This window comes from Perca fluviatilis, chromosome 7 (genome assembly GCF_010015445.1).
Source record: "Perca fluviatilis chromosome 7, GENO_Pfluv_1.0, whole genome shotgun sequence".
NCBI lineage: Eukaryota > Metazoa > Chordata > Actinopteri > Perciformes > Percidae > Perca > Perca fluviatilis.
In genome coordinates, this window is record NC_053118.1 from 25,271,716 (window position 1) to 25,293,585 (window position 21,870).

A 21,870-nucleotide genomic window follows, 5' to 3' on the forward strand; every position below is an offset into this window, starting at 1 on the left:
CAGAGCTGCCTGTGTACGCCTGTCTGTAATGCCGGGAATAAACTATTGGCGAACACAGCAGCCGCGTATCGGCCAATACGCCTAAAACGCAAATATCGGCCCGATATATCGGCCGTCCGATAAAATCAGTCTGTCACTACACATAACAACTCCTGCTGCTGCATGCATGCATGCATGATGGAGAAAGCAGCAACCCAATTCTGAATGGCGCTTTTTATTTTCCAAGACTTCCGGATGGCTTGTAGACAAATCGAAAGCTATACGCACATTGTGTAAAGCCGAATTAAAATATCACCGAAGCACGTCAAGCTTGAGCTACCACCTACGAGCTAAGCATAGTATAGTTAACGTGACTCAGGTTGATGCTAGTGGGCTCAGGCAAAGCACTATTTTGGAGAGTGCTACTCGCCGAGCTGTTGATGAAACCAAATCCAAAAGAATTACTAGAGCTCTTGCGAAATGGGTGGCAACTAACTGCAGACCTGTCAGCATCGTAGAAGACCACGCACACACAGTCTGTACTCCACGGAGAAAGCAGCCCAACTAGAACTGCTGCAAAGTGCAAACGCTGTCTCATTAACCAGTGATCACTGGATGTCAGTGAGTTATCAAAATTATTTAGAAGTTACTGCACACTATATTGACTGTTAAGTAGGGTTGGGTACCAAAACGGGGTGCCCTGGTGCCGACGTAAACGGTAGTAACGAGACCGAATAAGAACGAAAATTTCGTTGCCTCATTTCGGTGCCGACTTTACACTACACCTGACCTGACAGCAGTTTTTCGTTCAACAGCAATTTACTGGTGAAATAAGTTATTGTTATAAGTTATAGTTATTACATTATTATTAAAGCTTTAATTTTGACCATGGCCTTAGCAATAAACAAGTCGCCGACTGTTGTTTACTACCCTTCTTTTTTACTTTATTGAAAAGTACCGGTTCAGGCACCGTTTAAGCACCAGCACCGTTTTAAAAGTATCGCTTTAGCACCAGTATCGGAAAAAACCCAAACGATACCCAAGACCTACTGGTAAGCATAGGGATTTTTAGTTTTTAGGTTAGGTACTTGGAGGAATTGTGCAACAATGACAGATTCATACATTTTTCTTTTGTTTAGATAGATAGTCTTTATTGTTTCATAGGTATAATCATTACCACACATCTTCCTCTTCTTTCCATAGCACAGCACCACATATAGAACACATAAAATGTATAACACATATACAAAAACATCACATTAAGACACCCATACATAGACATATCAAATGTGCGAACTTTGCAAGGCAACTGAGATTGTGGTTGTAGTATTACGGTTTGTTCAGCATTGTGATAGCGGTGGGGACAAAACTTTTTTTGAAATAGGCTTTAGTCCAGTTCAGTGCTCTGTATCTGCGGCCGGATGGAAGTAGCATAAAGAATGGATTCAGGGGATGGTCTGTGTCAGCTGCTATGGTACATGCAAGGCGTTGTATGGCTGTGTCATTCATGTGTGATTTGTTTACAGTAAGTAAATAATACAACAACAAATACAAATCTTAAAGTCAAGTTCATAAAGTAACTTTCCTTGCATTCATTTGATTCCCAATCAAGATACACTGGTAAGAATTGCTTTCCATTGTTAATATGTACTTAAAAACAGTTCTGAAATGCAAAAATATAGAATTTTAATCATGTGATAGAACATGCGATTAATCGCAATTAACTATAGAAATTCAGCGATTAATTGCGATTAAAAAAAATTAATCGTTTGACAGCCCTAGTTAAAACTCATCCATGACAAAGACCTTATTTTCTGCTTCTCCCCTAAAGTTCTCACTTTCACATCTATTCGAGAAGCACTGCTGTCTCCGATCCTTTTGTTTTTTTCTGTGTCCACCAGTCTTTCTCCTCTTTCCTTTGTCTCTCAGCGTGCCAGTCACACTATACAGTAAGTACCAGCTAGTTCCCAGGCTTAGGTGTTGTGGAAACCGATGTCTCGGGTGACTTGTCAGAAGAGCTCAGTCCAACAGTAGGAATCCAACCGGGACATAGCACTAGATCTTTGTTATGCTGCGTTAGGACAAGGGTATGGGCACACTTGATAAACAGACTCAGCTGTGTGTTGTCAGCTATATACCTCCCTTTGGGACTCTTATGTGAGTGTGTTTATGTGTTTTTGCCAGTGTATGACTAATCTTTGTTTTTCCCCAGCAGCATGACGTTCGCAAAGGGCCTCTGCCTTCTCCTCCTTTTCCATGCATGTCTGCCTAGATCTTGGTGGATTTTGGCTGCTTAGCCCGGCTTTACATCATTTAATTTCAAGGCTTGCTTAACCCGTTTCAATCAATGAGCTTCTATACGCCAAGCTATGCAAGATTAGTTAATAGGAGTAAGAGAACATTATGTAGGATATATCCAATGATATCCCACCTTGCACAGTGTCTACATGCTAATATCAAGTGTGGGTGTGGTGCAGAATAGGGATCGGGCTGCTGTTTTTTTTCTTCTTTTTTTATGCTTGCAGGACCAGATACCAGCTGACAGTCAAGTTTAACAACTACAGAAAAAAAAAAAATTTAAGTATGCATGGGAGTCAGCAAGGTGGCATAATTGATAGCGAGATCAGTGGGTGTTATTGGCATACAAGTCCGTAATCTGCTGAAAAGAGAAATTTCCACACTACAATACATAAAGAATGACATGAATTATTATTGGAAAATATCATTATGCACATGCAACCTTCCCTACATAAAATGGATTTCTGTTTCAACCTTTGTCTTGCTTCTCTATCTCACTGCTCTTAGTGATGGACACCAAGGCAGTGTTTGCGGCCCTGTACAACGTGTGCGAAGAGAATGCCACCTTCTTCTCAGGAGGAGCTAAGGGTTCACAGGGTGATGCGGCACGGCGGCTGGTAGATACCATGAAGCTGATCAAGGAGCATGCTCGCAGCCTGGAGCCCGTTATCTCCGGCTTCGCTGCAGTTTACCATCATTATGACTTTGACCCACACATACCTGCCAATGGCTATCGCTCACTGGTCAAGGTAAGCTGTGGGATGTTTTGTGTGCACGAGTCAAGCATTGGTTTGCATTGAAAATAATAAGCCTCATAACGCAATACATTCGTATCCATATTCTCTCCACACTGTGAGAAAGTGCTCACCAGCCCCTGTTTACCTTGATATCACTTTGTTTCAAGGTCAGTCCATTTGTTTTACAGATTGATTTTATGTTGCAAATCAGGTTAGATAAATTCCTCCAGCTGCAGAATATCTTCCCCTACTGTACCCACTGTACTCTTCTGCAGTTATTGATGAAACATCGTGACCTTCAGTGGCTGCAACCTACCACAACTGAACGAGTCTAGCATAGCAGCAAATGAATGCTGCTTTGTTTTCTTGCCTTTCCATTTCCACATTTATAATCCTTCTCATTCCCACAGTGCTACTCAGACTAATCTGTAAGACCCTTGTGAAGCAGCAAGCTTTTCACATGCTCACATTCACGCATGCTATCATACATTGTTGTTTTTTTTCCTTCAAACTCAACAACCTAATCTTAATTACGGTACCCAGAATACATGGCTCTTTAATGATTGCACAATTAAAAACTATGATTTGCTTTGTTATAAGTCAAAATCCTATGGATCCATTTTTAAGAAAATGATTAAGAAATGACAACCTAAAGTCCATTCATTCATTATCTCAAGAAAACGTATCATTACATTATTTTGTAACAAGTCGGTCCTTTTATTAACCAATAAAATAATTTACATAATGTGCTTGTAATTCAACTTAAATGAACTTGCTATGCTGATTTTATTTTGGTGTATGGAGCAGGTGACATGGCACAGTAGATAACACATTTTTCCCCCAAAATTTTATTCACACATTCTTCATCATTTTCTAGGTAGTGCGCTGTTGCCTTCTCCACATCATCCAGAAGGGGCGCTACATCACCGCCAACCGCCGCAGCATCTTTTTTCGAGTGGCACACAATGCGGGGGAGATGGAGGCCTACTGCAACGCTCTGTGCCAGCTGCGCGCTCTGCTCTACCTGGCTCAACGCATGCTACATGACAACAGCTATGGCAACCTTTTTTTCCAGGATGAAAGTGGTCTCAGTGAAAGCTTTGTCCGCGAATACTCATCCATGCACAAGGGGTGCTTCTATGGCCGTTGCCTTGGCTTTCAGGTGAGATGAGGTGCATAGCACAGGGATAGGTAGTGGGAATTGTGAAGAATGGGGAGGCTTAGAAGTAGCAGTGCCTCATGCTTGATGGTTCAGAACTGGGTTTTTAGGTGAAGCAAAAGTAGAAGAAAGGCAGGGAATTTAAAAACCTTAACATGCATAAAGAACAACAATAAAACATCTTACAACAATGCAGAGAAAATGTAATGGAAAGCAACCTCAAACTCACCATTTCTCACTTGACACATACTGTACAGACAAGCAACTGGATGTACTTACATCTACAGTTCTGGCAGAGGTACTTTACTCTTATGTTACTATCCATATTAGATTCTGTAGCTCCAAAAAAAAAAAAAAAGTATATTTGTTATAATATTAGGCCGTTTCATGTACAGAATAAAGCTCCCTACACAAGTCTCCCATAGCCTGTCAATCAAAATGGTATTCTGTTTAAAAAAAGAAGTGACCTGTTGATGTTAGAGAAGAAAAACTGTGCCAGGGGCTAGTTTGTCACCAGACTAAAGGAACTGACCCCGAAAAGAGAGCAAGAGCTGTCAGAAGTGTGATATGTAAAAGCCAGGAGATATAAATGACTCCTGCTGCCCAAACCTGCAGGTAAAATGAAGTGAGTAATAGATTTGGATGAACAGAGGGAAGGCTTATCTTTACAGACATTGTCTCTGTTCTTAGTTGATTTTAACGAGAGAGGCTGAACCCTCAGCGGACAGAGGTCAAAATTTGAAACCTTGGTAGTACTGTCTGCATTAATTTATAATGTTTCAGACTTCTGATATTCAGATATCCCATCAGCTATGTTTCACTTTCTCTGGTCGAATGACAGCAGTTTTTTTTTAATTGTAGTCCATTTCTTGTTTTTAAATGCACCATGGATAATAATTTAAAGCCTGTCTCTGTTTTTCTCTATCCCTCCAGTTCAGTCCAGGCATTCGGCCCTGTCTCCAGACCATCGCTATTGGCCTTGTGGCCTTTGGAGAAAACTACAAACGCCATCAGTCAGGAATAGGTCAGCATCATCTCGTCTACCAGCTGTACCCTCTCATCATCCAGTCACTTAATTCTCATTCATAGATCGTACTCATCCACACGCCGCCTCTTCTACATTGCTCCTTGGCCCCTGACAGTGTACCTTTTGATGTTGTGTGCTTGGATTGTAGATGCTCTTTCATCCTTTGGAATCTCAAGGGCTAACTGGTGTGCTTCTTCTATATTTCAAAATGTTTTGAACATGCACCCAGTTATGTACAGAGGCAGGAATAGAAGAACATGCACCATCATATACACATTTTTCAGCGTGCCCACGCGTTAATATTTAACATTTTAAAAAAGAATCATTTTGACTCTCATGGTTTCTTGCACTCTGTGCTGCACCACAGTGGAGGCCGGAGGTGTTGCACCATACGGTGAGTGTACTGGAACCTTATCACCCCTTCGTCAAAGTCCTCTGTAGTGAACACATGCTATAGGCCTATATGAAGAAATTGCTTCTGTCCTCCAGGTCCTTAGCTGCATTAGCTGTCCTAAGCTAAGTCCTAAGCTGTCTAAGAGTGGAATTCCCTCCCTTTCTTTACTGCCCATCCTTGATTTCTTGCAGAGCATTAAAGGCAGGGTAGAATTTGATTGCAATACCATAAAATGATTGTTTCAACATTAGCACTAGCACAGTGGACCTGAAACATCCGTGTGACAATAAGATTATAGTGCTGTGAGTACGTCAAAGCCAATTCACTCTGAGTTTTACGACTGTTCTCGATTAGGGCCTTATCTCTGAGTTTTGCCGTGTTTTAGCACTCGATTTCCTTCTTGACCGTCTGCCTTTCCTTCCATCCTTTCACTTTCCTTCTTTTGCATTATCAGCAAGTTTTTTCCAAATGTTATTGTTTTATGCCCTCCTTTCTACTGTTTGTCTTTCGCTGTTTTCATCCCCATTATTCTGAGCTTTTGTCATTTGTCCGCCATCACTTTTCGTTTCCATTTTCACTCCCTCCTCAACCATACACGTTTCTCTATTCTTTCCCTTTTTCTTTTAACTCAAATCCCATTTCTTTTCTGGTATTACTCTTTCTTTGGTGTCTCCTACCCAATATTATACCCTCCTCATTATGTCATTCTTACTCCTTGCCCCAGGTGTAGCAGCCAGCTCTTTCTTTACCTCAGGGAAGTACGCCATTGACCCAGAGTTGAGAGGGTCTGAATTTGAACGCATCACCCAGAACCTGGACGTCCATTTCTGGAAGGCCTTCTGGAACATCACTGAGACCGAAGTCCTGTCGGTGAGTAGACTGGTAATGCTTCTTCTCGCACACAAACACATTCCTAAGGTATCTGTAATCTACTCATGTTATCACCACTAACCCATGCACACAGACAAGTGTGCTGCCCTGTTTTCAATTTTAAAACTGTAACAGGAATATTTTACTCTTCTACGGTAAAATACCTTTTTATGATTATGCATTTTGGCCTATAGGCCGATAGTAATAATAGAGTGGAATTAAATTTATTCAATGGGGTTCATGATTTATTCATCCTGTTTTTCTCTCTCTCCAGTGACCTGGCTCGCTCTGTAACTTGCACTCTTCTCTTTCTCTCTGACTTTCTGTCTCAATTCTTTCTGTCCACCTCTTTCTCTTTTTTCACCATCATCTCTCTTCCTCCAGAGTCTCGCCAGTATGACATCCACTCAAGTTAAGGTGAACCGGACTCTTTCTGTTCCCGCCGTGCCCTTTGACCTTCCCCTGGCGGCCAACCACAGAGCATCTGTAACTATAGCTCCACCATCAGCTCACATCGGCACTGCTCCAGTTCAGATGAGGCTCATCTCCTATGACTTACGTGAAGGACAGGTATTTAAATCATTATGTTCACACTGTAGTGGTGCATTGGAAAATGCAATAAAAACAGCTTCATATTGTCACATTTTATGCAAAACTAGACAAGCAAAGTATTAAGTATTAGTTGTGTGACCTAGTTTATGACAGTTTTCTTCCACTTGCACTTTTTAAACCAGCTTGCATACCAGTCATACATATTCTTAAAATATTCGTACAGTATGCAATAACATATCTGGTATTCCTCTGAGCTGGAGTAAACGACAGCTCCGACTCATCCTCATGGACTTAATCCCCTTCATTATGTCCCCCTCTCTCTATTTTTCTGTCATATCTATCACTCTCACTTTTTCTACTCTGCCTCTCTACCGAATTCTCTTGGGAGACTCCCTCTCTCCATCCAAGCTTGCACTCCTTTCTTTGTAGCCTAGCACTTAACCAGACATGCTATCAACAAACAATTTTAGCCATTGATCACGCTCCAACAGAACAACAGTGTCTTTTTTAATGTCACAAAATACAAGCCTGCATCTGCGGAAACCCTCCCTCTCAGCCAAAGCTACCCTCCCTTCTTGTTTTTGTTAATGAATGGGAATTAGTGTGTGTTCATGCAGGCCCAAAGAGGCTGGCAGCAAGCTGCTGCAGAACAGCTAGTATATCGTTCTCTCACAGGAGCCCTGTTGCTAACACTAGCAATAAAATATATTACCAATGAAAACAAGGCTTTGTTTGCAGTATACACAGTCTGTGGACAGTTATGAGAGTGATGCAAACATCAGCAGCTGTTATGTGATGTTCTATATTAGTTGTGTGTGATTTTATTTTTTAATTTTTTTTATTTTTTTATTTATTTTTTCTCTTCTTTTGTTCATTCGTTCCTCTTCCTCCACCTCTCTGTCTCACTCTCTCCAGGACAGCGAAGCACTGCTGTCTCTTGCCCGCGCTGAGGGGGGCTCCATCTCTTTGTCGCTGGGGCTGAAGACCAAGCGCCTCCCCTCATCTCCCTGTCTCCTGATCCACTTCCATGGGGGAGGATTTGTGGCCCAGACCTCCAAGTCCCATGAGGTGAGATGGTACTCTTCAAATAGAGTTTTCCTTACTCCTGACCAGAAAAGCAATGTGATTTAGTTTTATTTTGCAAGAAAAACTGAATCCAAAAGACTTTTCACATGCTATATTTAGTATATCATGTATTTGACATTTGTGATATTTATAATGGAATGGAAGTTGGTTAAAAATGCAGGAAACAGTATATTGTGTGATGTGGCAAACACTGCACCTCCACCTTTAGACACCTGGCTTAGATGTTGTTTTTCCAGGATTGAAGCCAGTGTTGCCACAGCAGTCATCCAATTCAGCTTCGCATCCGTTCTATGGCTGTGTTTTCTTAAACTAATTGTAATTGAACCTCGGCTAATTTAAGCGTAGAGTAGACGGACACTAGTTGACAGCAGAGGAGCAGAGGACTTAGCAGTCTAAATCTGATCTGCTCTGTTAGAGCCACAAAGTATTGGAACTCAGTACCAAGTGAGATAAGAGAATGTAACCGCTTTGCTGGTTTTAAATTAAAGATGAAATCATGGCTGAAATCAACCCAATTATGTTCCCATCAAGCATAAACCCAAACAGCTAACCTTATGTTGTGAAGTCCTGTTGTAGTGTTGTCTTCATGTTGTGGTTCTTGTTGTCAAAGTGGTGTTTTTGTGTTTTGTTTTTTGTTGTTGTTGTAGTGGGCGAGTTTTAATACTGTGAAATTTGATTGTTGTTCTTTACTTTTGTGTTAGCATTTTTATACTCCAGTGTTAGGTTTCCCTTCTGACAGAGATGTTATCCTCTGTTTCCTGCCCAGGGACTGCAGATGAAAATTAGCTTATAGCTCACTCTGGTACTGCTAAGGAGCTGTGCATTGTCCCTGTCAAATAAATAAATGAATAAATAAAATAAATCTCTTCCTTGGTCAATAGTGTGACATGTAATGAGCTCTTTAGATAATTATTTTGTAATTAATCCCTGAAAACTTGTGTAATATAAAAAGTGACACTATGCCCTCCCTCCATGCCTTCTTTACTGGTAAGGTGCACACAAGGCTTGCTTGTCTCTTTCATGTAATCATTGCTTCATGTCATTCACTTCATCCTCATTCTTCTTTTTTTCTCAGAGGAGGGGCTCCTGTTCTAGAATTAATTTCTAGATCACTGTGATAGAAAAGGGGACACTAACATACTCATAAGCTTTGTCCTCATGTCTTAAACATTGAGTTGGATCTTTCTTGTCATTGCTCCATAAAGCACTTAAAGAAAGTATTGTTTTTGTCAACCAGTTTTGTTATAAGTTTACATAAGAGACAATATATGAAATGGTAGCAGGAGGAAGCATTCAACCTACTTATTTTAACAGTTTGTGCACCTACCTGTGCTTGTCTGCCTACGCTGATCTGGTCATCTGTGACTGTGCGGTAGTGGCATCAGGCTGCTTATAGCAGAACAGGACTCTGTGAAATCGCCAAGGACATGGGCATCCTTGATCTGCAGCTGCGTAGCAACAAGAGGATGAGGGGGAGCAATCAGAGACGCGGGTGAACAGGGCTGTCATGTTGAATTAACGGAGAACTGTACAACCCCACAGAGAAAGATTACCCCAGGCACTAATGGAAGACTTGTCAGACTATCCTTTTCTTTTCTTCTTCTTCTTCTTCTTCTTCTTCTTCTTCTTCTTCAGGGCTTGCCTTTTTATCACATCCTCCCTCTCAATTTTTGTAATATCTCACACAATCATTTTTGTTCACTCTTTTAACATCTCCTTCCTGTCTTATTTTGTACTCCCCTTCTTCCTGATATTACTAGGTTCCTTTTGCTCTCTTAATCCCCAAGGCAAGGCCAAGGAAGCAAGAATAGAAAAATAAAAAGTTTATCTGAGGGCAGAGGCCACGGTTGTCCTTTATACTTCTCATATGTCTGTCCTCTACTCCTGTATCCTTCCCTCGATCCTGTCTCGCGTGTTGTCTGGGTGAGATGGAGAGTTGGACTTCAGTGGCAGGAGCCTTTGGTCCTCTCAGTGCCCAATTATACTGAGATCACAGGAATGGATGTGTTGGCATCTGTACATTTAGCAACTTTGACAGGGAAAACACACACACAATCCCAGTAGAGGTATAAACTTGCAGATTAACTGCTCCTGCCTGTCAGAGAGAGAGAGAGAGAGAGAGAGAGAGAGAGAGAGAGAGAGAGACTGTCTGTCTGTCTGTCTGTCTGTCTGTCTGTCTGTCTGTCTGTCTGTCTGTCTGTCTGTCTGTCTCCGCCCACTCATCTCTCGGGCCATTTGTTGTGACCCCTTAGCTTCTTTTATACAGGCAGATGATGTCTGAGAGACACCTGTCCATGGACTCTGGCATATATTGACACTCACTGGCAGCAATGGCTTTTGTTCTCTCACACACACACACACAACACACACACACGCTGATTTGTACAAACCCACACTGACCGAAACAGTGCTTGAACTCACACACTCACTTGTCAGCGGTCTCACTCTAAGATTTATTGTGACAAGTAGGGCTTTAAGACAGCACTGTTGGAGCTGCTATTTTTTTTCATACTGAATCACTGGTAGGTGAGGCAACATACAAACATACACACACTGTGCTTTTTCTGGCATTGTGAATGGAGAGCTGTCACTTTCACTGCCAGCCCTGTCATAGCTTGTCAAAAAGGTGTTTGGAGAAGATAAGACAGAGGAGGAAAGGACAAATGCGAGGTGGAAGGAATATTTTGTTTGTCAAGTTTTGATGCCTTTCTCACATTTTAAGGTCACTGCATTGCAGCTGGGAAGTAAAGCACTTGTCTTAGGTTGGCATAAGAATAGTAAACACTTTACTTGACTGTAGCAACAAGAAAAAGAGAAACACTAAGTATTCTGAAAGGAAGTTTGCTTTGCTAGACAATCCGTGTAAATCCCCTTGCCTTTTTCCTTCATACACAGCAAACTAGGACATGTGGGCACCTTTTGTTATTACCGTATGAGAAGAAAGGAAATGAAGGTTACAGGACAGCTCATTCTCCCTTTGTCTAGACAGTAAGCCAGAAAGCAGACAGATGATATCAGAGGGACACATAATTTTCATAACTTTTTATCCTTGCTGCTTAATGTCCACCCCCATGAATCTCTCCCACTACATTTATTTCTCTCTCTGTCACTCCACCTCTTTGTTTTATTGTGGTCGCTGTTGTTTCTCATAAATTTAACGTGTAATATATTCACTGTGAAAGTAAGTGTTTTTATATTCATAAATCCCTCCATTCCCATGTCTTCTGTCTTGCGCAGCCCTATCTGAAGAGCTGGTCCCAGGACCTTGGTGTCCCCATCCTGTCAGTGGACTACTCTCTGGCGCCTGAGGCCCCCTTCCCAAGGGCCCTGGAGGAGTGTTTCTACGCCTACTGCTGGGCTCTGAGAAACCACCACCTACTAGGTACACATAAATCACACAGCATTGTTTATTTTGGAGTGCTGGCTTTTTTAGCTCCCCTATACATTTAATTACTAAAGTAGTTGGAAAAGTATATGCAGTTGAAATGCTAAATACATTGGGCAGGTAAAAGAAAGTAGGTTTATTAGACTTAATGAGCAGGCATAACAAAAGGGGTCAAACTCACTCATTTCAGAGTGAAGGTGTCCTGTGGACTGCTTCTGTAAATCCTCGCCTACATTTACCAATTCCCTGTACCCCTCGAGAGAATTCATCACTTTGAAAGTAATCTTGCTGCAGCACGATGTCTTGCACTTTACCCTGTGTTCTGCAATATTACACAAATTGTGATGCTCGATAGTCAGGCAGACAACAAAAGACATCTGGTCGATTTGGGGTACATCCGCCCGCTGAAGCACGCTGTGTCAAATTAACAGTGATCACAGTGCAATATGTTTGTGCTGTAGTGTACAAGAAAACAATATCACGGCCATGAGGCAGACAGCGAGACAACACCCCCTTAAAGCAGCCACATATTCAGCAGTGTTATGGTGGAGAAGAGAGATCCTGTTACTTGATTTGTGTCACACTGCGGTTTCTTGCACCACAGTGGATTTCTCTTAGATTTTTTGTGTTCCACTTTTCTATGTTTTCCCGTTTTTTTCTTTCCCTCTTTTTCTTCACCACTATCATCACTGTCCTATTTTTATCTCTCCAGGCTGGACCGGAGAGAAAGTGTGTCTGGCTGGTGACAGTGCGGGAGGCAACTTGTCTGTGACGACATCAATGCGAGCTGCTGCCTTTGGTGTGCGAATGCCAGATGGCATCGTGGCAGTCTACCCGGCTACCCTGCTGACCGCCTACGCATCTCCCTCCCGTCTGCTAACACTTATGGATCCCCTGCTGCCGCTCAGTGTGCTCTCCAGGTGTCTCAGCGCCTACGCTGGTGTGTGTGTGTGTGTGTGTGTGTGTGTGTGTGTGTGTGTGTGTGTGTGTGTGTGTGTGTGTGTGTGTGTGTGTGTGTGTGTGTGTGTGTGTGTGTGTGTGTGTGTGTGTGTGTGTGTGTGTGTGTGTGTGTGTGTGTGTGTGTGTGTTTGTTTTTTTAAAAAAGAAAATCTGGTCTGGATTTTTCATTTATCTGGTTGAGTTGAGAATTAAGTTTACATCTATTGTCCTCAATTTTATTGCATGTCTCTGCTCCACATTATACATATATTCTTAACATAATAACATAATGGGCTTCACTGTTGTTGATGCCAGACTCTTTTGACAAAAACAGTACTTTTCCCTCGCAGAACACGGGAGTTTCTGGTCCATCGATACCTCGATCGGTTTGTTTGTGTTATTGTGCGACTTTGGTGAATTCAAACTAACCTTTCAAAACACCAAAGTATGGATAAGTACCTCATTCAACCCCACTTCAATGGTGTGTTTTCTTTTGCAGTGCTGGAATAGTTTGTTTCATTATCAATTAAGATATTCTATTCCATTTGATTAAATACATTTTTATTTTTTATTTTTTTTTATAAAAGCCCAAAGTGCTGTCTTCAAATTACTGAGTCTGACCGCCAGCTAAAATACTAAAAAGCTAAATTTAAATAGATTTTGTGTCAATGCAACGTCTGTTTTAGGACAGTAATAACAATCTTATTAATCATGAAACTATTTTGCTCTCATCTTGGATTTCACTGTTGTCTGAATTCCTTATGTAGTACACAATGTGTATAATATAAGAAATTGTAATCATAAACCTTTATGGATTTTATTCTAGCCGTATTGTATCGTGTCTGAAATAATTCAACTTATTAGGGTATAGATTGTTTTTCATGTGTTGTCAATAATGCATGTAAAAAGCAGGAGAACTCTTACAAGTCTTTTGATAAATTGTTGTCTTTACAAGAAAAGGAGGATTGTAATTGGCAACATATGCCAAAATTCTGACCGAGATATTGTTTATCCTTTCAATAACTGAACTAAAACACTAATCATTTTCTACTTACTCCTACACTCACCACATGTGTTACTATCTGTAATACAAATTGCTATGTTGCAGTATTGAACCAACAACTGTCAACAACTTTCTACTTAACTCACTATTATGCCTTTCCTGTTATTTCTTTCCCATCCTTTCTGTTGTTACTCATTCATGCTTATTCAAGAATAACAAACCACTTTTTATCTCTCTTGTACATCTATCTTTCCCTACTAAGCCTTCCTCCATGTCTCCTCCAGGTGCTGACCCGCAAACAGAGACACAGATAGAGAAGGCGAGCACGATGAGCCTGGTGAGGAGAGACACAGCTCTGCTGCTCAGAGATTTCCGACAGGGAGCCTCCAACTGGATCCACTCTCTGCTGGATTCCAACAGAGCCTCAGCCTCCCCCAGTGCAGCTGCAGAGGTGCCACCAGGAGACACTGGTATACCACCGACTTATGACTGTGTGTATGAGTGTGTTTGTGCATTCAGGTGGGAACATTAGATGAGATGTGGGTGGCTTGCATGGCAGCTACTGCTTTCAAAGTTATCTTGTGTCTTTGATCACATCTATCTGCTGAAAGTAGTGTGTGTGTGTGTGTGTGTAGTGGTAGTGTGCGTGTGTGTCTGTGTCTTTCATTTTCAGCATCTTCATTAGGCCAATTGTGAGTGCAACAACATCAACTGCCCCAAAGTTCATTTACACCCCATATGGAGGAGGTTATTGACATGAATCTCCTTTATTCAGCATTCAGCTAACCAATTATTGCTTTATCCTACCTTGTTAGGTAACACTCCTGTAGCCCATTCATATCAATTCACCTCTTTGGAGCAGCAGCGCTTTGACAGTAATTGTTAATTGTAGCCACCGTAAATCTGGTGGCGAATTGTAATTTCCCTGGTGTCTCCTTAGTTAGGTGACACCCCCACAGCTGCAAGCCCAAACAAATGTCATTGGTGGGTGTACATTATTAAAAGCCATCATGGTGCTGAGATGGTTCATTATTAAAGAGATGGGAGATCGGTGGCGCTTTGTGAAGAGACCAGCCATGACGACTCTTACAGCTGTGTTTTGACGGCTCGGGGCGGGTGGATGATATCACCGTGACCGCACTATTTGAATTTCCTCCACCCACTTCTCTATTCTTCCTGATACATCCCAATTTGCATTTTATGCTTTTAGCTGTTGGCTGTCAACCAGAGGACATATGATAAGTGGAAACGGTAGAATAAATAAAAGTGATTGTGTACTACTATGTGTGTATTTTTTCCTGTCCTCTGGCTGCCATTGACCCCAAGTCTTTATACTTTACACATCATATAATTAAGCTTAGCATTAGTTCATGCAGGACACTGAAGTCATACGCCCGCTGATTGAATTATCATTCCTATCAGACACACACCAATCACAGCTATTCTCACATCAAGGTGGCCCTTTTAAATGTGACTCCCTCCTCACTTGTCCCTGCTACGCTGACGCTGCTTCACTCACTGCTGCTGCTAGCAACGTTTTGCCTCCACCACCCTAGCCTCCACCTTCCTAGTTCAGAGTCCTAACATGACTCAAAGTTTAAAAATGGTTTTCAATGTCTTTCTTTTGGCTCACTCTTTTTTTTTCTTTACCCAGGGGGGTTTCTGCATTGTGCTCCCTGTTTCAGCTTAGCATGCTGCTTGACTGGTCCAGGGAGCATTATCAAGAGCAGAGCCATCAGCGCCAAGCATAACTGTATTTCCATTTGTTGCAATAAGTGGTTAAATCTGTGATGAGTGTTCCTGACTGAACTGCACTTTGTGTGGTTAATAATTTTTTTATTTTTTTTATTGACTTATTTTTGTATTGTTTGTTTCTCTTTTGTTTGTCTCAAACATTTAGTTTTGTTTTAACAAATGTCTCAATTATCACTATATTTCCCCTTCTCTCCATCTCGTTTCTTAGACACAGTGAGGAAGAGCATTTCAGAGGCGACCATCTCTTCTCGTCACGCAGACCCCCCTATAGCCTCCGAGACCTCAGAGTTCCCCTCCAGGAATCTATCTGTTAAGAGCCAGACTTGCCAGGACTTGGGATTCCACAACAATTCCACTTCTCACAGTGCACCGTTGTTCAATGAGTGCACTGTACGTCACACTTGAACATGTTTACATTGAGATTGGCATGCTCTCAGTTGATGCTCTTATCCAGAAGAAGTTAACAGCATTAAATGGCTAAGGGCTATTACTTAAAAGAACACTCAGCTGTTAGTGGGGATTGTTGTGTGAATTTAACCTGTGATGATGGGAAGGTCTGTATTTTGATGATAATTATTGCACCATTGCAGTGAAGAGAAATCACACCAGCCTCCAACCTATGATCAGGTTATCTTTACTTTCAGACAGCTTGCAATAAAACGATTTAGCCTACAGCTATAGCCTTTTTAAGAGGCTCAATAGTTTATCAACGTTGAGATATTTTGGCCCGCTATCGTACAATGTTGTATACCCTGCAGTGATGTGCATGTTTCATCTCGATGAACTCAGCTGAGATTATGTCACCCATGCCTAATGAAAAGATTTGGCTTTAAAATGCTGACTGAATATCAAAACGTTTTGGTTGTGCGGGTACCAGTTAGGTATTGCAGATTATCCTCGCATGCATTTTCACACAGGCAGAATAGATTAGTGGCTGGCTTGGGAAAAATAGCAAGCAGTGTTGACGCAAGATTTTAAATATGCTTTTCCTCCTTGAAATGGGGATTGTTCAGCCAAGACTCTTCGAGCCAAGGTTTAGAAGATCTTCACAAGGACAAAGTGCCGTGTGTGTATTTGTAATCAAGTTTGCCTGTCTAATAGTTTATGCTTTTCTTCTTATTTCCTCGACATTACCTTTCCCCATCAACTCTGTGCTGTCTAACCTCTCCTGAATTATTTCTTATCTCTCTTTTTTTTTTTTTTTTATGTAGCCAGAAGATGTGAATTTCTTCCTCTCCAAGGATGCGGATCCCGCTGCGTCCAGCGACCTGTCCTCAGTGGCCTTACCACCCCCTGCTGTAGAGGAGGGATTAGAGCTGGAGCACCCTGTGGAGTTCCCCTTGGGATTTGAGCCACTGCGCTCAGAGAAGCCATCTAAGATGAGGTTGCACAGCTCTCCAGTGTTCAAGGATCCCTTCTGCTCTCCTCTGCTGGCTCCTGATAGCATGCTGAAAGGGCTGCCACCTGTACACATAGTGGTAAGAAGAAGCAACAGTGTGAATGATTGACAGGATAATGGTAGGTAAATGGGAAAGGAGGGCAATTATACATTTAAATACACATAGGTCAAAGGTTGCTCACTCAAATCAAGTGTCAAGCTGTCAAAACTGTCTACATTTGGTTGCATGTATGATATACATCCTCTATGAGAAAGCTGATCATTCATACGGTATGTTTCTTCAACAAGTTTTCAACTTAGCGGATATGATGTTGTTAGAGCTTGCAGGAGCAGACCAGGATAAGGATTGTTTGTTTATGATGGTGAAGAAGACAAGGGAGGAGCAGAGAGAAGGTTGAGGAGGTAAAACCAAGCAAAAATGTTAAGAGCTAAATTACCGAGGACTGTACAATGCTTAAATCAGAGTGAGACGGAGTGTGATGGGAGAGATGGGGAGGTTGACGCCTGTTCTCTCATGTGAGAAGGGTGTTAAAATGAAAATGAAGAAATTGCTGCTGATTTTTAAGTGGCTAGAGTGAGTCAGCGAGAATGTAAAGAAAGCAGGGACAAAAGAGACTGGGATGCTTGGCTTCCTTTTCTTCATCCCTTAATTAAGATTCTTGACATGTCTGAAGGGAATCCTAATTTGCTTTTCACCACCCCTTTCCCTCCCTCTTGCTTCTTTTCTCTCCCCCCTCTCAGGCTTGTGCATTAGACCCCATGCTGGATGACTCTGTGATGTTTGCCAAGCGTTTGAGGAACATAAACCAGCCTGTCACTCTGTGCGTGGTGGACGACCTCCCCCATGGCTTCCTCAGCCTATCGCAGCTCTGCAGCGACACGAAGGAGGCAGCCAACGTCTGCGTGGAGAGAATTCGCGCCGTCTTCACCCAGAAGGACACGCCACCAGAGCCACGCAAGCACCGCAAGCTGGAAAGGACCGATAGGGGTGTATCGGCCTCTCCTGGGGAAGATGGTTCTCTCTTCGTAGGCCCCATAGAGAGAGGGGAGCTAGCTGTCAGGAGAGGGACTACGATTGCTGATGGGGAGGGCTTAGTTGCTGTGGCAGCCCAGAACAACACTGATGCTGTTGGTATTGGGCCTTAAATAAGGTTAGATAAAAAAGCAGTTTGCCCGACGAATGAAGGGACAAAGAGTAAATGAAAGTCAGACAAATTTAGGCAGTGCAATGCCTAAAAGGGAGAGAGAAAGCAACCTAAAAAACAGGAAGAGTGTGTGTGTGTGTGTGTGTGTGTGTGTGTGTGTGTGTGTGTGTGTGTGTGTGTGTGTGTGTGTGTGTGTGTGTGTGTGTGTGTGTGTGTGTGTGTGTGTGTGTGTGTGTGTGTGTGTTGTGTGTGTGTCTAGGTGATTGCCCAGTTTTTGAGAGACAAATAAAATAGGAGCACTGAAATACAACTTCCTCTGCTTTACAATCACTTGCCCGTGCGCCATCATTCACCGAGGCAAAGCTGGCAGTCAAAACGAACAAACCCACAAAAGACTGTTTTAGAATAAAATGGTAATTTACCAGATACTTAGATCAAAGACTAGCACTCACCCACACATGCAGCACACATACTTAACAGAGTTGCCATTCGGTAGCGGAGGCTTGGACATAAAGCAGCGCAGAAGATACTTAAGACGAGGCCTGAATGGGTGATTCATCTAGGCTAAGGCAGTCATTTTAGGCACTAATCAGATAGTGGTAGGCACACTATATGCTCAGTATAGAGTCATCCCCATCAAAATGTCCACTTGTACTTTAGGAAGCCACTCTAAATCACACTTAATAACTCCACATTGTGTTATCTATTATGCCAGTTTGGCAGTCAATACAGCTCACTTTGTGGATAGTAACTCTGTTGACTCTCTCTCAAATAGAATTACAACACTTAAAGAGAACAGACTGAAAGACTCTAAACTGGATGAATTGATTTACTTGAGATAATGTTGCAGTTTTAATCATATCATTAACCCTATGCAGTACTTTTATTATTTATATCCTTTTTTATTTTTAGATTTTAATCCTTGAATCATTACAGGTTTGTTGTTGATACACCATATTGTTTGTTTAATGTAATCCTGTGCTGTTTATTCAACATTTTTGAATGTGCTCAATTATTGCCTCTGCTTCTTTGGCACAACTGCTCCAACATCCCTGGCCTTTCACATTAAACTCCTCTCTGTAATGCATACTGATAGGATAGAATACATATACAGCATTACACAGGGACACAGTGCCCTATCTAGATGCTGCCTGGGGCTTTTTGTTGTGTCGATATTACTAATGCAAAGATTGCATTTTATTAATTGCTACATTAAAATTTGTGGAGATGCACTGAGATGCATTATTTTCTGAAGACCAAGTACTTGCTTAAATGTGTGGGTACCAGCTTTATTAGTCTTTTAAGAACAGTCCTAGCATTTAGATGACTGAAAGGGGCTAAATGTTCTAATTGTCATTATTTCAATACTTCAATTGGTCAACATTCTCCTTCTGCAGAACGAGAGTAAGAGAGAAAGGGGCAGCAAAAAGCCCTTAGCTAAACTCCACGGCACTGATTCCCTCTCAGGTTGTCCCCGTTCCTCGCCAGGTGTTATTGCTCACTACATACTGTGCACAGTACACTACATACTGTGCACAGTACACTACATACTGTGCACAGTATGTAGTGTACTTCTCTTGAGTCAGGGGACTTCCTGCCTGACAATCTGTTTCTACAAATCCAAGGCTTTTAGGCAAAACTAGAGGACCCTGACCAAGAAAAGAGATTGTAAGAGTGCTGTGTGAAAGCCACCAAACTTGTATTATGTCAACTAAAAGTGGCAGGTGGACCAGATGTTTTTGCTTTCCACCATCACATTCATGGTTGACTTTGTTTTGGATAACCGGACGGCACTCCTCTGAGCGTGTTGCCACCGAAGCACTTTAAAGTACACAAAAATGTCCTTCGGAGGGTCAGTCCCTCTATCAGGTCCAACTAAATATAGATGCCAACAATGCTGGCACTGTCCTGCCCTTGCCTGGTAACAGGACTAGGGTTGCCAGGTCTGTAGAGAGGGATGCTGTGTGATGAATAGGATTTAACTGAAGCTCCGAGTGCAAAATCCTCCCCCCGTAGAAGAGCAGGATTTTCAGCAGCAAAGTCATGCTACAGGATTAGACCATGCTCAGTTCTGTCAGCTCGAAGTACTTACTGCAATATTTTTAGTCAGATTGATGGAAAGAACCAGGACCGTGAAGAGGAAGAAAGTAATACACTCATCCTCTCCGAGATACTGGGCTGAAGTTTATACTTGCTTTACTAGCCGCTGTTTATGCTCACACTGCACTTTTGCAGTAGTTTGGTGCTCCGTGCTCCTTAAAATACACTCAGTGCAAGTGTATTTTAAGCTTGTATATCATGTTGCTGTTTTTTTGAGTGGAATGTGGAAATTCAATTGATCACACTAGTCTGTGGTGTGTGAGGAACACAAGCTCACACATGAGCGTGTCCTTTTTGTTTGTCATGTGTTCACATAAAGACACATTTGGCACTTTACAGTCAGGAGACTATTCATAGTATTCATCATCTGTAGCTGAGAGCAACCTCAAACCACTATGGGACAACATCTTTTTGTCCGTGATATCGACTTGACTCCATTAATCTTGTAAAACACTACCGCCTGAAACCCAGCAGTGTTGATTGACCATTCGTATCAAGTGAGCTACTACTAAACTTTTTTTCTTTTGTTTTTTAAATGTGTCAAATTCACCCACTTGCTGTTTATTGACCTCCGTATGCCTCTTACCCTTTACGACCACTCATGCATGAGGCTAACCGGACTGCAGGTCCTGTACCAGAGAGTCCATCTGGTGTTTTGGACCAATAGGTTAGCAGTGTTACCTTTTTTTAGTTTTCTCAATTCCTTGCATTTGTGTGGCTCTTACATTAGTGTTGCTGCTTCATTGTGTCTTAATTGTTGTTCTTTCACTGACCAACTTTATTATCACAAATTGTCCTTGTGAGTACAAGCTAGTTGTAGTAGTTTAGTGTAATGCTGCTTTTTTTGTCGTTTGGTTGTTCAATTATCAGGTTGTACAGCAAACTCCCTAAGTTTTACTCTTCCAAAACTCTTCTTACTTGAGATTATCATTCTTTTATTTTTTTTGCCGCAGGCTTGTCTCGTTAAAGTGCAATGCAAAGTGCAATACTTCTTCAAACGTGAGCTAGCTGCTTCAACATTTACAGTAAAGCTATGCAATAACACGTCACAGTCTGTTTCCTCAGTCAGAAATGCTGCGATGCTGTTTATTGTTGTGTAATGTGTTTGAATTTCCTCAAGGTGGTTGGCATACCAACCTCCATACCACAGCACTTTTTTTTTTATTTTTTGGAACCTCCTGGAAACCTCAAAAGCGTCAATGCGTTGATGCGACTGACCTCAATACTAATTTGATTAATCAGTTAGATCTTCTAAATGTATTGTTAAAGTTTCAAAACTGAACCAAATACTGCAGCCAGAGTCTTGTAACAGATGTGTTGTTCTTGCCGTTTAGTGTTTGCTGGTATCAGTGCAGGTGCTAGTCAGTGCCATAGCTTGTCTGCACTTCATATGCAAATTGCTCTGCACTGTAAAATGTAATTCTGATGTAGAATATAATTAGCCTTTAAAAAACAAAAAAAACAAAGCCATAGACTGGAAACAAAGTTGTCTTAAATTCTTTTATTCTAAACTCCACAAGTGCAAACCTGTGAATAAAAAAATAAAAAAGAATGTATATTAAACATATGATTCATGTAGATATTTTTACTTTCAGATTTGTTAATTTGATTGATTTGACTGCATTTTCTTTGCAGGTTTCATGCTACAGAGTTGTCTGAAATGCCACAAGTAGGCTGGTTTCTTCCTGTGTTGATTTTGTATCTAAATAAATATATTCTCCCATGAATCGCTGTTGTGTTCAAGATTCATCCATTTCTTTGCATTGATCGAAAGAGAACGAAAGGTTAACTAAAAGTCACTGAGAATAAGGAAATGGTCAGATATTGGCTTTTGATTCTTTTTTTATTTATTTGTGAATATTAAAAACTCAATTGAATTTTACCTAAATCTTGAAAGTCAGGACTTGGGGAAAGGTCAAATACAAGGTTGACATTTTGTGAAATGTATAAAGTGTCAGATCAAATCTTAAAAAAAACACTGCAGAGAGCTCTGTGATATTATTCCTATATCATTTCCCTACACAAAGATGGAAAGTAACCAA

At 41.5% G+C, this 21,870-nt stretch overlaps 1 protein-coding gene across 4 annotated transcripts in view; it reads left to right on the forward strand.

Moving 5' to 3' along the window:
* lipeb (lipase, hormone-sensitive b) overlaps window positions 1-21,555 on the forward strand; it is a 31,253-nt gene extending 9,698 nt beyond the window's left edge. For 2 of the 4 annotated variants that reach the window (XM_039804837.1, XM_039804839.1), the window contains 13 exons: window positions 2,785-3,026; window positions 3,892-4,176; window positions 5,107-5,197; window positions 5,568-5,594; window positions 6,319-6,464; window positions 6,849-7,034; window positions 7,932-8,084; window positions 11,340-11,484; window positions 12,200-12,427; window positions 13,714-13,899; window positions 15,393-15,574; window positions 16,396-16,662; window positions 17,325-21,555. In XM_039804837.1, coding sequence (XP_039660771.1) covers window positions 2,785-3,026; window positions 3,892-4,176; window positions 5,107-5,197; window positions 5,568-5,594; window positions 6,319-6,464; window positions 6,849-7,034; window positions 7,932-8,084; window positions 11,340-11,484; window positions 12,200-12,427; window positions 13,714-13,899; window positions 15,393-15,574; window positions 16,396-16,662; window positions 17,325-17,729 — 2,543 coding nt within the window. In that variant the 3' untranslated portion in view covers window positions 17,730-21,555. The remainder of the gene's footprint in view (window positions 1-2,784; window positions 3,027-3,891; window positions 4,177-5,106; window positions 5,198-5,567; window positions 5,595-6,318; window positions 6,465-6,848; window positions 7,035-7,931; window positions 8,085-11,339; window positions 11,485-12,199; window positions 12,428-13,713; window positions 13,900-15,392; window positions 15,575-16,395; window positions 16,663-17,324) is intronic. The other 2 variants (XM_039804838.1, XM_039804840.1) reach the window with 1 other exon arrangement.
* Window positions 21,556-21,870: the final 315 nt, after the last annotated feature.